Consider the following 15,759-nt stretch of genomic DNA (forward strand, 5'->3'; position numbering starts at 1 on the left):
GAGATGGGGAGAGACAGAATGGGGTAAACTATCTCATATAGAAGAGGCAAGGGAAAATGGTCACAATGGAGGGGAAGAATAGGAAGGCAAAAGGGAATGGGTCAACCTTATTCTCATTGAATTTGACTTGAGGAGGGAATGAAATACACAACAAATAGGGTATCTCACCCTCCAGGAGAGTAGCGGGGGAAGGGGATGAGAGGGGGCATGAAATGATGGAAGGGAGGGCAGGCTGAGGGGGAGGGAAGTTGGAAGCATTCACTTTTGAAAAGGGACAGGATCAAAGTAGAGAATAGAACAAGTGGAAAGTGGGATAGGAGGGAGGGAAATATAGTCAGTCTTTTACAATATATCTACTCTGTTATTGTTTTGCATTAGCCACGCATGTACAACCTATACTGAACTGCTTATCTTCCCAGTAAGGGTGGGTGACAAGGTAGGAAGGGAATGAATCTGGAATTGAAAGTTTTGAAATCAAATATTCAAATATATATATATATATATATATATATATATATATATATATATATATACTATTATTAATACTATTTTACATGTAATTGGGAAATAAGATATACAGGCACTGGGGCATAGAGATCCACTAGAAAAGTCAAAAGGGGTATGGGAGAAAATATGGGAGAGAGCAGATTGGAGGAGGGGCTATCCTGTGGGACTGCTATTTTGGGGCAGTGGGTAGGGGAAAAACAGGGAGAAAATTTGTAACTCAAAATCTGGTGGAAACGAATGATGTAAATCAGAAGTTAATAAAGCATTTGGGAAAAAAAAACTTCCTTCTCAAATTAAGTGATTTTACATATAAGAAACCTATACTTGCCACCATAGGTATTTCCAAAAAAATTTACCTGACATCACCCAAGAGCTTCATAATTTCATCTGATTTTTCTTCACTAAAATATGAAAAAAATTGTTACAATTCAATTTTTATACTAAATAATAATTCTATTACTTGAAAAAATATCAAAAAATCTCTTACCTAAAAATTTTTGCAGTAGTGCTATAGCTAAATGAGAATATAAATTTAGAAAATACTTTAAAGAAAAAAAAACAAACAAGATATTTTCATAGCATAATTAATAATGAATTTCAAATTAATAAGAAAATTACAGCTAGTTACAAAGCTATGCAACTTTGATTCTTACTTTTTCGGCAAGGCAGGTAGTTTAGGCAGGAGGAGATTTGATTCATCCTCAGCATTGTAAAAGGATGTTAAAACACTACAGGAAACAGGAAAAAAAAGAACATTCTTAAACACTAACAATGTGATTTTAATTTTTTAACAATTTAAAAATACTTTAATCTTTCAAAAAAAGAGAAATAGACAAAGTTAATAGCAGTCATGACTTGAACTTAAAAATCTTGGCATCATATTCAGTATAAATTAATAATAAAATATTCTTATCTTTTCTCCATTGAGAATCATGTAATGTCTTCAGTATTCAGTTCAAAATAAATACTACACAGTAAAAATGAACTATTACCCAACTTCTAAACATCTATAGCTACTATTTATGTTATGAAAAAAAATCACTAAAATTGATTTGGGCAAAATCAACATAACACAAAAATTTAGGTAAAATAAGTAAGGTTAAGCAACAATTTTTATAACAACTCTCCAGCATTTCCATGAGATGGGATGCTTTTATATAACAAAAAATATATTAAGAATTTTTCTTATTCCAAACAGCTTTTGTTTTGCAGGGGACAAATGTATACATTTTATAAATTAAAAAGTAAAAGTAAATGATTTATCTAAGGTCACAAAATTGCTATGGATGTGAAATTTTAATTCAGGAATTCTAAACGCTCATCCAAGAGTTCACATCATAGCTCTAAGTAGCAAGGTTTGTTTTAAAGAACATTGCTATAATTATGCTGGTTTAGCAGTCAGTTCTGTGGTTTACACACTAACTTCCAAGCTAATGACTTGACAAGGAGTTCCGCATTTAATATTAGAGTAATCCTGAAAGGCTCTGAATCTTCAGCATAATATGCATAAATTGGTATATATCACTACTGAAGTAATGGTTTTTTTTTAATTTCTAAAAATCAATGAATTACACTAAACTCCTAAATATTTAGAAATAATAATTTACAAGAATTACTTGTCAGGAATAGCTTGTACTCCATTTTTAAAAGTAATTTTAATTTCTTTCATGATTTAGAGATGATCAGACTTTATGCACATGTATATATTTGCATATATATGTGTGTGTACCTATACATATACACACAAATATACACATATATGCATACACACAGTTCTTAAGACATTGTTGCTTAAAAAAAGTATTTCGTAGAGTATTATGAAAAAGTAACCTATTTTGTTAAAGATGGAGAGACCCCAAAGGTACTCTTAAACTACATTTAAAGTTACCTTTGACATGTACTTTGAATTTATATTAATGCAGATTTTAGAATTTCTTGACCTACCTGCTTTCTTCAGTTACTTCCATCCAATGCATGTAAGTAATAGGTGTATCCACAGAAAAAGAGTGCAAGCTTTCAGGCTTTTCAACATCACATAAAATAACTTTCTTGGTGTCAGCAAGACCAAAGGCCAAAACTACAAGAAAAAGGCAATCAAATATTAGTGATTCACATAGAAAAATGCAACCATATCGAAAAACATCTTAGTAAAGTGAATTCGGGCTCAAAAATCCTGAATAGTTAATGTTTTGTTTTTTTAATTGCCTTTTGGAGGGCAATTGGGGTTAAGTAACTTGCCCAAGGTTACATGGCTAGTTTTTTTGTGTGGGTGTTAAGTGTCTGAGGTCAGAACCAAACTTGGGTCCTCCTGACTCCGGGGCTGGCACTTTACTCACTGTGCCACCTAGCCGCCCCTTAGTTAATGTTTTTAATTTGCTACTGTTTAATCCTGTAATCTTCATTATAGCTATTGTTAGAGTTAACAATTCTACCTTATAATACTAATGCAATGTTAAACTCTTGAAAAATTTTTAAAGGAAAAAAAGTCCATAAATGATTTTTATAGGTTTAAAAGTCGACCTCTTCATTTTCATATATAGTGTTAACATAACATTTGTATTTATATATACTTACATATCTACAACTTTCACTTGAGATCCAACACTTTTCATATACAGTATTAAACATCTGACATAGTAGAAGTTCCTAGATTAGAAACTATGTGTGTCATCTGGCACAAAGCATTTAACAGATAAACAACAATAATATATTACTGCATGACTGCTCTTTATCACCAAGATATAGTGGAATCTATAAACAAGTCTAGAAGAAATAATTTGATCTGTCTAGTTTTTAATACATTTTCTACCCTTTATGTTTCTTTACCAAATGAGAACATGGGAATCAGAAGTACATTCCTCTTTGACAATTAAATTTTACAGCATACAGTCTCTGAATAGGTCACTAAAAAAGTATTTTTAATAAGTCCAATTATTTCACTGAATTTCAAATATCGACTCAGATAATATCATCCAGTATTTACTAATGTACAAATCTGTACAAGGTTCTTGTAAATCTTGCCTCTCCTTCCTAAAAACAAACTACTTGAAATAACTCTCAAATAGCCTTTATTTGACATAGTTATATTTAACTTTTTAGTGATAACCTATTGCTCATTATTTAACCAACTCTTAACTGTGTGATCTTTCATAAGTCTTTGTTTCCCTAGCACTTAGTACAATGCCTTGTACACAGTAAGTGTTTGATACTCATTTACTGATTAATAAAACTTTTTGATTTAACAGTACATGTTAATTTCTCTATGGTTCTTTCACAAGACAAGCACCACTGTACAAATAAAATGCAGTTGAAGAAAATCTGTCAAATTACGTGTGTAAAGGGACAAGGGAGAACCCTAACCACTAACATATTAAATGATATTAATGATGGTTAATTTTTATCAACTATAAAAATTAGAGATATTCTTTGGTGTTTCAATGTATCTGATCTTATCAGTGTGGCTACTCTGCCATTTATCCATGGCTTCTCATTCTGTGCAATTCTCATTAATATCTTACAGGAATACTCCAGAGGATCTAGCCAACATACTACTAGACCTCTTAATGTTTTGTGAATTTTATAAAAACCTTCAGACAATTTTATTATTACTATACAATAAACAAAACTTCTCTGGTCACAAATGTCCTTGATGACATTATTTACGGAACTTCTCCCATGTAAATCATTGATGGTAATAAATAGACCACAGTAAATTTGTGCCCATGTTTTATTTTTCCATTTTGCTCTTTTGGTTGCCCTTAACTTTAATTCTTACAAGACTACTGTATTCTAGGATTTGTAGTCACATAACATCACTAGAGAAAACTAGAAGATTTGCTTTGGTAACATGGAGCAGACTATAATTATTAGAAGCCCTACTACACAAATGCTATTCAATTCACTTTCATCCTATTCAATTATGGGCACAATTCAGAGTCTCATCTGAATTGCTTAAGATAAAGGTGCCAAGGGACTAAACCAAGGGGATGCTGCATGTCATAATTTTCCAGATTATTCTTCATTTGCTTTTTTTCCAATATGATTTTTTAGGCTAATTTCATTTGAGTAGTTGTGGATCTCACTGATGAAGTCCTGTAGACTATTTAGGGCTCAAAATAATCAGCATAAAATCCATTTGGATTTTAAATCTCTGTCTCTCAGTCTCTCTCTCTCTCTCTGTCTCTCTCTCTCTTTCACACACACACACACACACACACACACACACACACACACACACACACCCATTTCATGCCTTCCTAAATATAGTTTTAAAAATTGTTGAACAAATTATCGCTATGGTTTCAACTATCAAAGAAAATTTAAGTAACTTTATCATCTTAATAAGTACATAAGAGGGAGCTGATGGGAAGAGGCTTTGAGGCTGTATTTTGCCCTTACACATTCATTCATTCATTCATAATAATCAACAAATATTTTTAGGTGTCTATTATGTGTCAGGTACCATAAGTCAGGCACTGGGGAAACAAGTACAAAAAAATCTAATCTTGGGGCGGCTAGGTGGCGCAGTGAGTAAGAGGCTGGCCCTGGAGTCAGGAGGACCCAGGATCGGTTCCAACCTCAGATACTTAACACCCACACAAAAAAAGAACTGGCCGTGTAAACTTGGGCAAGTTACTTAACCCCAACTGCTTTAAAAAAAAACAAACCTAATCTTTACACATAAGGAGTTTACATTCTCACAGGGAAGAAAATAAGTAGTTGTATAAATACATACAGCATAAAGTACATAAATACAAACTAATTAAATGCAAGGTTGTTTGGGAGAAAGGACACTAGTAGTTGAAGGATAAGGAAAGGCTCCATGCAGAAGACATCTTGGTTGCATCTTCAAAGAAAAAAGGGACTCTCTGAAGCAGACGTAAGGAAAGAGTGCATCCCAGGCTTCTAAGGATGGCCACTGCAAAGGTACCAAGAAAGGAGATGACAGCAGCATGTGTGAGGAACAAAGAAAAGGCCAATCTGGTTGGACCTTGGAGTGTGGGAATGAGAATAATGTCCACTGAGACTGAAAAAATAAGTTGGGGACCAGGTTGTATAGGGCCTTAAAAGTAAACAGAAGAGTTTACACTTGATCCAAGAAGCAACAAGAAACTCCTGGAGTTGCTACAGAGTGCAGCAGAAAAAGTGCCAGACTCAGAGTCAGAAAAGACGTGTAAGTTTGAATCCTATTTTTGACATGTTCTACTTGTGTAACCCTGAACCTTTCTAAGCCTGTTTTACCATCTATAAAACAGGATAGCAATAACTGCAGAACTTACCTCACTGAGCTGTGTTCACCAAGTGACATAATGTTTCTATTAAGGACTTTACATACCTTATAGCTCTATAAAGATTCCAGCTGTCACTATTCTACATTCAACACTGTACCATTCTCATATTTTATGGACATGAAAAAGTATAGGCAGATAATTACTGATGTCTTCTCAATTACATTTCTTGTTAAAATACTATCAGATCTTTTATCATTCTTTCAGAAATCTCTCCTCTTGATTTCTGGAGCAGTGACCCAAGTGCTTTTTGTGAGAACTGGGCCAGTTCCACCACAGACTCCTACTGCACAGACTTACTTCAACAGGCACAATTTGCTCTTCCCAACTTCATTTTCTTGAGACCTCTTACCACTACTCCATGTAGCCTATTGGACAGTGGTGGGGAAGAGGAAAGTATTCAAAGGTGAAGTTTCCACTGTCAGATCAATTATAAGAACAGATTTCTACAGATACACAGTCACTTTTCATGTATTTGAGGTCTCCCACTTTCATCTATGAATACTCTCATAATTTGGCCTAATTGATCATTAGCTTTTTCAGCAAGTTTTTTCTCTTCCACTGCCTTTCATTATTTTGTGACCCAATACTGCTTGTAATCTTCTTTCATTCTTCCATAGTTTTCAGTAAATGAGGTTATATTCCAAACCGCAGATGCCCTTGTCTGCCATCTCTTGGTAAGCAATGAGATCAAATGTTTGTTGATTTCTATGCTTTTTTTGCTTCTCCAATGTGGCCAATTATTTTTTAAGTCAAACTTATCTAAGAAATGGTGGCAAGAAGACAATACTTCTGTCCATTTCCCATTTTTCAAAGCCAATGGCTTATTTAAAGAGATCATGTTGGAGCTGCTGCAATTATATACATTTTCTCCTACACATCTTCAATCTTTGTCCGAATTTGGTATTTGGTCCTTTATACTAAGCAATCCAAGACCTGACTATACATAGTAGCTAACTCAGAAATGAGTACCGCATCAGAAACTGAGTATTAAAATACAGTTAATTTCTCTTTTGTTTTGCTTAGTACTTAACCTTCCCAGTGCCTTCCAAATCTGCTTAAAGAAAGTAATTAGGATTTGTAGGAAAGTCTACAAAGCCTTGGCCTTTTCTCATCTCTTAATCACAAACATTATTTTACAGTTTTCAAAGGTCTGCCCTGTGCTCACTTTCCAACTAAAATCATCAAATATCAAAGTAAATGTTGACTTGGTTTGAAGGATGCTATCAAGTTCTTTACAGAATTAGCATGGACAAATACTTTATCACATAATGGTTATCCGTAAGCCAGTGATCTTCTCTGGGTTCTCCAATAGCTAAAACATGTCTTTAGGGACATATATGAAGTCTTTCCAGTTTGGCAGAAAACCAGCCAAGGCTCTAGTGATACGGCCTTCAAAAACCCAGGGCTACCTCCAAATCACAATGTGGATTTTTTGTGGAGGAAAGAAAAGGAAGGAAACAAGGTGAGCTGGCTGTACTTACAATGGTATAGACTTATGTGCCACATAACTACTAAATGCCATAAAGTCTGAAGAATACATAACTACTAAATGCCATAACATCCAAAAGAGAATAGGCTAGGGAATATCAAACAAACAAGCTAAATATAAGAAACTGTAAGGCCAAGTAGAAAAGGTAAAGAAAACATTTGTATATGTTCAATTGTATTTCATTTAAGCAATATCTTTGCAGAAAGGGATTAAAGTTCCATGAAACAGATTTTAGAAAGAATCAAATAAGTAATATTTAAGAACTCTAGTACATAGCATGAATATAAAATTCTTTCTTGGAACAAGGTTTTTGCCAAAACTCGCTTCTGTGAAAGAAAAAAAATTTCTATAATAGTATTATTACTTTTTCCATCTGGTCTCCAAGCCAAAGATGTCACTTCTTTTCCAGTATTTTCATTTGGTGGCAAACTCCAAACCCGCTGAAAGTTTGCTAGTCGATGAAGTAAAACCTGAGAAACAAACAAAATGTCAGATTTTTTTTAAAGTTTCCTATTTTACATGTATAAAACAGATTCTTAAAATAGATCATTTTTAAAAGATAAAAAATATAAACCCAGTCAGTCACTAAGCACTTTTTAAGTGCTTACTATCTCACAGATACTGTGATTAGTGTTAGGGATGTAAAGAAAGGCAAAAACACTGTTCCTGTCCTCAAGCTCACGTTCTAATGGGAGAGTAAGATGTTAGCAGCTATATACATGAATTATATATACAGAATAGAGAGAACGCAATCTCAAAGATTAAGTAGTCGTAGCAATAGGGTACTAAGAAACATAGCTGCAGAAGATAGAACTTGAGCTTAATTTTAAAGCAAGCCAGCTATAAAGATTAAAATTCCTATTTTCTAAGTCATCTACTAGCTATGGATAGAACCCACAATTGTTCACAGACAGTACTGCCTGAAAGAATTGTAAAAATACATTTTAAAAAAACTGAAGAAAAGAAAATCTAATTATGCACCTTGTAAATCATCTAACCTTTTTTTGTCACTAGGCGGCCAACAATTAACATCATAAATGTAAATGTGTTTCAGTATTAGTGCTGGGTATGCAAAGGAATACAAGTATTCCTTTTTTCAGTCCATGACAATTAACACTACATCTAGAGGAACTGAAATTTAAAATTTTTTAGTCATTTTAGCATGCTGAATAATTATATATGCTTCAACATATAAGCAACATAAGGTGGCTCTGTTGGTGACAGATTAGCAAAATGAGACTTCTTGAAGAAATAGTAGTGCATGAAAAAATTTTTTAAAAATTAAAAAAACACCTTGCAAAATAAAAAAAGATAATCTCAGTTGTTATAAAAGGAGGTTGGCAGCAGATGGCCTTAGTTTGAGGTAGACAGAGTACATTGCTTTCCTCAAACACCTGTTTCAATAAATGTTAATTCTGAAAGCACTTCAGGTAAGAGCTTTTGCAGAAATAAATATTAGTAATCCGAATTATTTTATGACAGGGAAATCAGTGCATTTTGGGAAAATCTGACAACCCTAGACTCATCCTTGAATACGGTAATACCATAACACCCATTCTTAATCAGGTTTGTGTCAAGGACCTACTTGGCAGTCAGATGAAATCTATGGAACCTTCTTAAAATAATGTTTTTAAATGCTTAAAATACATACAATTACAAAGGAAACCAATGTGGAAAAGTAGTTACCAAAATATATTTTTTAAGTTCATTAAACCAAGTTTAATAACCCATGCTCTAGAAAATCAGATTCCTGCTCTTTTACTAACTGCTTCTCCCAAACTTGACAATACAATGGTCACATTTTGGCTCCTGTTAATTAGGGTTCAATCTAAAGGAAGTTTTTCTAATTTAATGTTAGCCTCCAAAAGCTGATCATTTAAGAACTAGGGCGTAGGATACTAGGGCCCTAACAAGTAAAAATCAATCGATCCAGGGGCGGCCAGGTAGCACAGCGAGTAAGAGCACTGGCTCCAGTGTCGGGATGACCTGGATCAAATCCGGGCTCAGATACTCAGCACCACACCCAGAAATAACTGGCCATGTAACCTTGAGCAAGTTACTTAACCCCGATTGCTTAATAAAAAAAAAAAACAATCAATCGATCAATAAGTATTCATTAAGCACCTACTATAGACTGGGCATGGTACTAGGGATACAAACACAATAAATGAAATAATCCCTATTCCGACAGCATTTATAATCTGACGATGTGGATACATATAAGTATAAAATAAGTAAAGATAAAGAGAATAAATAAAAAGTAATTAGCTATAAGGTAGTTTAAGAGCAATGGCATTAGCTGTTGAGAGGATTAAAAAAAGCTTCGTGATGTAAGAGGTTTTTAAGCTACATTTTGAAGAAAGAGAAGGATTTTGTGAGGTGGAGATGGGGAAGAAATGCATTACATTTCTTTCTTAATCACTGGGGACAGCTAGTGAGTGCAAAGGTATGCAGATGAGATATGGAATATCATGTATAAAGAACAGAGAGAAGGTCAGTTTGGCCAGATCCCAGAGGGTGGACAGGAAGTAATGTACAATGTGGCTGGAAAGACAAGATGGGGCAAGGTTACGAAAAGTCAAGGTTGCAAACACAGGAGACTGAAAGAATGGTGATGCCTTTGACAGAAACTAAGAAGCTGGGAAGAAGGATGGATTTGGGGAAAAGGAAAACACATTTTTGATGTGCTTTGTTTGAAATGTCTCTAGACATCCAGTTTGCTAAAAATCATTCAACAAGTATTTACTACTATGTGCTAGACACTATGTTAGGTGCTAGGACTACAAATATAAAGAATAAAATGATCTCTATGCTCAAGGCTTACATATATATGATATACATATTTAAGGGTTCTTCAATACCTCTAGCATTTGTCTCCCCGTTTCACTCTGTCCATCACCCTAATTAAAATTCTCCAAAGTTGCCCTATTGAGTCAAAAAGATTCAGGTTCAATTACTATCTCTGACATATAACAGTTGCATAACCATGAAATCAATTAACCTCTCAGCACCTCAGAATTGCCCATCAGTACTGGTGGAGGAAATTTCCTCAAATTCCTTACACAGATGAAATCACAGGTCAAAAAATGCCCAAGATCCTCCATAATGTAGTTCTCACTATAAGTAGCCTACCTTTCCAGACTCATGTCACACTACTCCCCTTCACATACTCATAGGCTTATAAGATTTAAAGCTATCAGTCAAGGATCCTTTATTAAGCATTATGCACATGAGACACTGAGCTACACATAGAAGATATAAAAACAAAAGTGGAACTTTAGTCCCAGCCCTCAAAAAGCTTACATTTAAATGAGGGAGACAAAATGTATACATATAAATATATCCATAATACATAAAGAATGAGGTACAAGGCGGCACTAGCATCTAGGAGGATAAGAAAAAGCTACATGTAGAAGTCCTTGATCTGAATCTTGAAGCAACTCCAACAGGCAGAAATGAGAAGGAAGTTCATCCCAGGTCTGACGTGTGCAAAGGCATGAAGATGGGTGACTGAGCAAACTGAGACACCAAAAAGTGAGAAGGGCTTATTCAAGATCACATAGGTAGTAAGTGTTCATAGAAATGAGATATAAACCCAACCAAGTTTTTTTTTACTACAAAACCAGTGGGACATTCTATAGTCCCACAAAATGACTTACTCAATTTTTCCACACATACCCCCTGCTTTCACTCATTCTCTTCTCTTAATTATGGAATGCCCTTCCCCAACATCTTTCTTTACCAAATGAACTCCTAAAAATTCATTAAGGCCTAGTTGGAAAACCTTCTCTAACTCTCTTCCCTGTTCCAGCATCATCCCCACCAAAACACCAGAACCTTTTTGCATCTGGGATCTAACTATAATTCTGCCAAGTATTTGCTATGTTACACTGGGTAAGTCACTTCACTTGTTTGAGGCAAAGTCAGGGCTGTTTTTTATCTTTCTCTTTAGCACTTCAGATGCTTGCTGACTCAGTTTCTTCATCTACAAAGCTGATAACATAATCTTTTAATCTCATGCCTTGAATAGGGAAAGGGGCTTTTTTTGGCCTTTCCTTTGTCTTTCCATGCAGATATTTTAAAGGGCAAGCAAAAAGTGTAATGTGCAACCTTTTTATATATTGTTGAATTTTTGGAAAATACTTTAACTTAGATGGGAAACCAAAATTACACAATTATGAGGTCATTGGTGGCACATTTTGCTCGTTCTTCCATTTCAGTACCTATTGTTTCTCCGTTTTAATATATGACTGTATTAGCTCTTTTTATATGAAAGAATTCTCAAATGGAAAAAAATAAAGCAAATTCGCTTTCTAAAGAAAAAAGGGAGAACTTTTTGTCGTCTACATCAATGTTTATTTTTGTGAAGTATTTCAGAAGCTTCTTCACTGGATTATTGTGAGGAAAGTGTTATAACGATATTCATGAATTAATGATATTCTTTTGTGCTCCTCCCAGAGCCTAGCGAAGCCCCTTCTCCACAGAGTAGCTCTGGAGTATCATGAGAGACTCAGAGCTGGAGGGGGAAACTGAGGCCCGGGGAGGCGAAGGGAGGTGGGGCGCTGTTGGCAGGAGGGGGCATCCCTCCCTTTCACTTACCTCCCCCACTTTGTTGGCTAAGGCAATGAGGTCCCTCTTGGGAGACCAGGCCATGAAAATGATCTCCTGAGGCAGCTGCTTCTCCCCCACCTGTCGGAAGGCCGGCATCGTGGGAAGGTGGTCCTGCAATGACAAATCCCACTCTTCAAACTGGACCCCGGTTTCCCCTCTCCCGCCCACCTGGCTTCTCAATAGACTCCCGGCAGCCGCCTCCCGGCCCCGCCCCCAGTCTCCCGCGCAGCCGCATTACCGGGCAGGTTCTCTCAGAATCGGAGCTAGCCACGGCAGCCGGCGGGCCTCGAGAGGCACTTCCGGGGTTGGGACTTCCTGCCCGAGCGCCGGGCGCGCGCACGCCCGATTCCCGCGCGCGTACCCGAGCTGGGCTGTCGCCGTGGCCTCCTGTGGCGGACAGTCGGATAGGGTTCTGCTCCTTTACACTCACCAGCCTGTGTACAGCTCTTTAGAGGAGGTTCGGTCCTTACTCTCGTGGAGCTTATAGTCAAACAGCAGACGAAACAGCGCCCCTGGTGGCCGGAAGACTCATTCTTACAAACCTTGCATGGTGAAAAACAGTGCATTGTGTGAAATCTCTTATTTCCAAAGGAAGCCAAATATATTGAAATAGTTAATAAAACATGTTTTCTAGAAAGTTCATGAGCTCCAGGCGAAGAACTCTTTCTTGCGTTAGAAAAGTTTTTTTTTCGCTATTTCATTTTTGCACCCTCCCACCTGGAAACGCAAGGATGAGCTTTGGATTCCTTCTCATTAGCGTTTCCAGCTGTAGGGAAGTTTTTATGTTTTAATGGCTTATTTTAAAAAAACTGAAACAGGTCCTCCTTCCAGATGCACTGAAAAGGGCAAACTGCAAACCAGGATTTTAAGTGGGGTTTCAGCATAAGGCGGGCAACCCCATATTTTCTAAAAGGGTGACTGTAGGTCACTCCATCACTCTTAAAAAGGAAGACCTGGTTTTCCTAAAACTGCTCGCTGTTCTCTATTAATGACCTCCTTGACTTCCTTTAAGTTCCAACTAAAAGCCCACCTCCTACAGGAAGACTTCCCCAACCCCGCTCAATTCCAGTACCTTCCCTCTGTTAATTATTTCCAATAGTTCCCGAATATACTTGGCTTTATCTCCCTCTTTAGTTTGTAAGCTCCCTGAGGGCAGGGACTTTCTTTTGCTTCTTTTTGTATACCTGGGGTTTAGCACAGTTCCTGGCTCATAGTGGATACTTAATAAATGTTTATTGAATGAGTGAATTATGCCACCATTCAATATTAAATGTTGAATGCCTTACATGTCAAACTCACAAAGTGTTGAGAACTATTGTGTACCTATAAATCTGCTGAAAGATGTGCTTTTCCCAAAATAACAATCAGTATATGAACTGACAATATATTCCTTTTGGAAATTCCATACAACTGGTTAGCTACCACATTACCTAAGTAGATTGCTTTTGTTAACTACCACCGGTAAGTAAGGGGATTAGAAATACTGTGTTATTCTAGTGCAGGGGTTCTTAACCTTTTTTGTGTCATGAAAACCTTTGGTAGTTCAGTAAAATCTATGGATCCTTTATAGAAGGTTTTTAAATGTATTAAGTACATAAAGTATAAAGGAGAGCAAATATATTGAAATAAAGGCAAATATATTGAAATAAAGATGTAATTTTCCCCCATCCAATTTCAGGGACTCCCTGAAATCTAATCCATGGATTCTTGGTGGAGGAGGTCTATCTCAAAGACCCCAGCTTAAGAAACCCAAGTCAAGAAAATGTTCTATTGAAGTAATGTGGACTTTACCAAAAGACTTAATTGGATTAGACACATCAACAATAAGTTTAATGTATGTATAATATGTATAAATTAATGTATCATATGTACCATGAGGGTGCCATGTGGCTTGAAGGGAGTCAGAATAGAAATCTCTAGCCTCTTCCCCCGCCCCTCCCAAGGGAGACCTGAATTTCTTCCAAAAGGGGAAGCAGGAAGTTGGGACCAGAATCTTAGTTTACTATTTTGAGGTGATAAACAACACAAAGCACTTTAGGGAAGATTTGCCATGGTGAGTGAGGTTTCTTGCAGGAAAGGAGAAAGTTTTGTGGTTATGTCAGAATCAATCTGCTTCCCCCAAATTAAACAATCAACAGGAGTTGTGAGGCTTCTAGGACTATTTACATGACAATGCAGGAGTTGCAACAGTGCGGAAAATATATGAGAATTTAAAATAGTTAAGGTCATTGACAAGAATTGTCAGTTTTATTCTTAATATTTGTTTTGGTAGTCAAGGGGTTAAACTTAGTACTGACATGTGAAGCATCTGTGCATAATGTTATGAGAATTTAAAAATGTTTTACTTCCTTTTATTAATTTTTTTGGGGGGAGGGGAGTCAGGACTGTTTCTCCTAGTTAGATTATTTTTGAGCAGGCTGAAATCTATCCCATAATATGTTGTATGGGAAAGGTAAAAATGTGGTTTCTCAGAGACTGTTATAGTAAGTAGGTCCTTAGGCCTTAGGCCTAAGTTTCCATTTTTCTAGAAATTATGTGATTTTGAAACTTTAAAAATCTTTCTATATAGTTGCCCTAGTCAGCCCCCTCCCCCCTTCACCTAGCTTGCCATAAAAGGGTTAAGTTTCTATAGAACTGCAAGAATTGCTGAACAAGACTACTGATAAGAGGGAGACAGGCAGTAACCTTGGGAAGAAGCTCAGACCCTGGTTCTCAGACAAAAACTCCTAGATAATACTAAAAATAATGAAGAATGGAAGGAGCTGGCAGCAGCAGGTGGATTTGACCAATCAAGGAATAGACAGTAGCCTTGAGACCCTCAAGTCTAGATAAGAATTTATCAAATAGACTGAAAAGGGGTCCAGTATTCTAAGGTTGTTACTGCACTTGTGTAATAGACTTCATGTATTATGTATATTATCCAACAAGATTAGAGCCTCATTAGTAATAATTATGTTAACATTTGTAACCCTTGCTTATTTAACCCAGCTTTAGCTTCTGTACAGCAGCCTCCTCTCTCTTGGTGCTGTTCTGGAGACTAGACCGGCCGCTTCTCACGAGATTCAGATAAATCTTTCTATCTTCACTTTGAGAGGTCTCCAAGTAGTCAATTTGGGTTAGGGTCTCAGTACTACACGAAATGTGAAATTTTACTTAAAGCTTGAAACATTCCTCAGAGAAGATGCAGAAAAAGGGAGTCAAGGCTTCTGCACATAATATGACTTATCTCATTTGGGAGAGAATTCACTTGACTATAGGCATGTAAATCTCCCCTCTCAATCAGCCCATTTCAAAACCCTTTAAATGTGGTTTAATTTATAACCTAATTTAGTTTACCTGTAGAGTCTGTTTAACTAGGTTTGTTTCCTTAGGTGATATATAAGAATATAATCCTGCTTAACTGAATTTAAATTTTACAACCTTGCACAAAGCATAGGATTATGAATATATGTATACATTTACACATGTATATTTTTTAATTTTTATGGCTTAAGAGGATGTATGAGATTGCTATATGTAAAAAGAATTATTTCTCTGTCTCTCTTATGTAACTTTGTCTATAAAAAGCCTTGTTAGAGCCCTAATCTTTGTTCAGGGTTATTTTTTTTAAAGTCCTGAACCAGTGCTTAAATGTAATAAAACAAGGTTTTTACCTTTATAATTTCTGCGTTATGGTAGATTTATTTCAGCAGCAGTAACTTACCCCATGAACTCAGAAGTGATATTTCTCCCATAACAGTAGAATGGAGTCAGGATCCTTGAATATAAAAGAGAAGCCCTCACAATGACATTTGTAAAATCCTTGTTAGCTTTATCTGTCTATCTATCTATCTATCTATCTATCTATCTATCTATCTATCT

At 36.0% G+C, this 15,759-nt stretch overlaps 1 protein-coding gene across 2 annotated transcripts in view; it reads right to left on the minus strand.

Annotated features, from left to right (window-relative positions):
- ANAPC4 (anaphase promoting complex subunit 4) overlaps window positions 1-12,228 on the minus strand; it is a 42,282-nt gene extending 30,054 nt beyond the window's left edge. The window contains exons 1-7 of one of the 2 annotated variants that reach the window (XM_069068960.1): window positions 12,137-12,228; window positions 11,887-12,009; window positions 7,652-7,757; window positions 2,452-2,584; window positions 1,161-1,235; window positions 995-1,021; window positions 864-908 (exon numbers count right to left, since the gene is read on the minus strand). In XM_069068960.1, the coding sequence (XP_068925061.1) occupies window positions 864-908; window positions 995-1,021; window positions 1,161-1,235; window positions 2,452-2,584; window positions 7,652-7,757; window positions 11,887-11,994 (494 nt within the window). In that variant the 5' untranslated portion in view covers window positions 11,995-12,009; window positions 12,137-12,228. Of the gene's footprint in view, window positions 1-863; window positions 909-994; window positions 1,050-1,160; window positions 1,236-2,451; window positions 2,585-7,651; window positions 7,758-11,886; window positions 12,010-12,136 lie in introns of those variants that run through there. The other variant, XM_069068967.1, reaches the window with a different exon arrangement.
- Window positions 12,229-15,759: the final 3,531 nt, after the last annotated feature.

The sequence above is a fragment of the Petaurus breviceps genome, unplaced genomic scaffold (assembly GCF_028583685.1).
Source record: "Petaurus breviceps papuanus isolate PSGF00001 unplaced genomic scaffold, PetGlider_PUasm1.0 140, whole genome shotgun sequence".
In the NCBI taxonomy this organism is placed as follows: domain Eukaryota; kingdom Metazoa; phylum Chordata; class Mammalia; order Diprotodontia; family Petauridae; genus Petaurus; species Petaurus breviceps.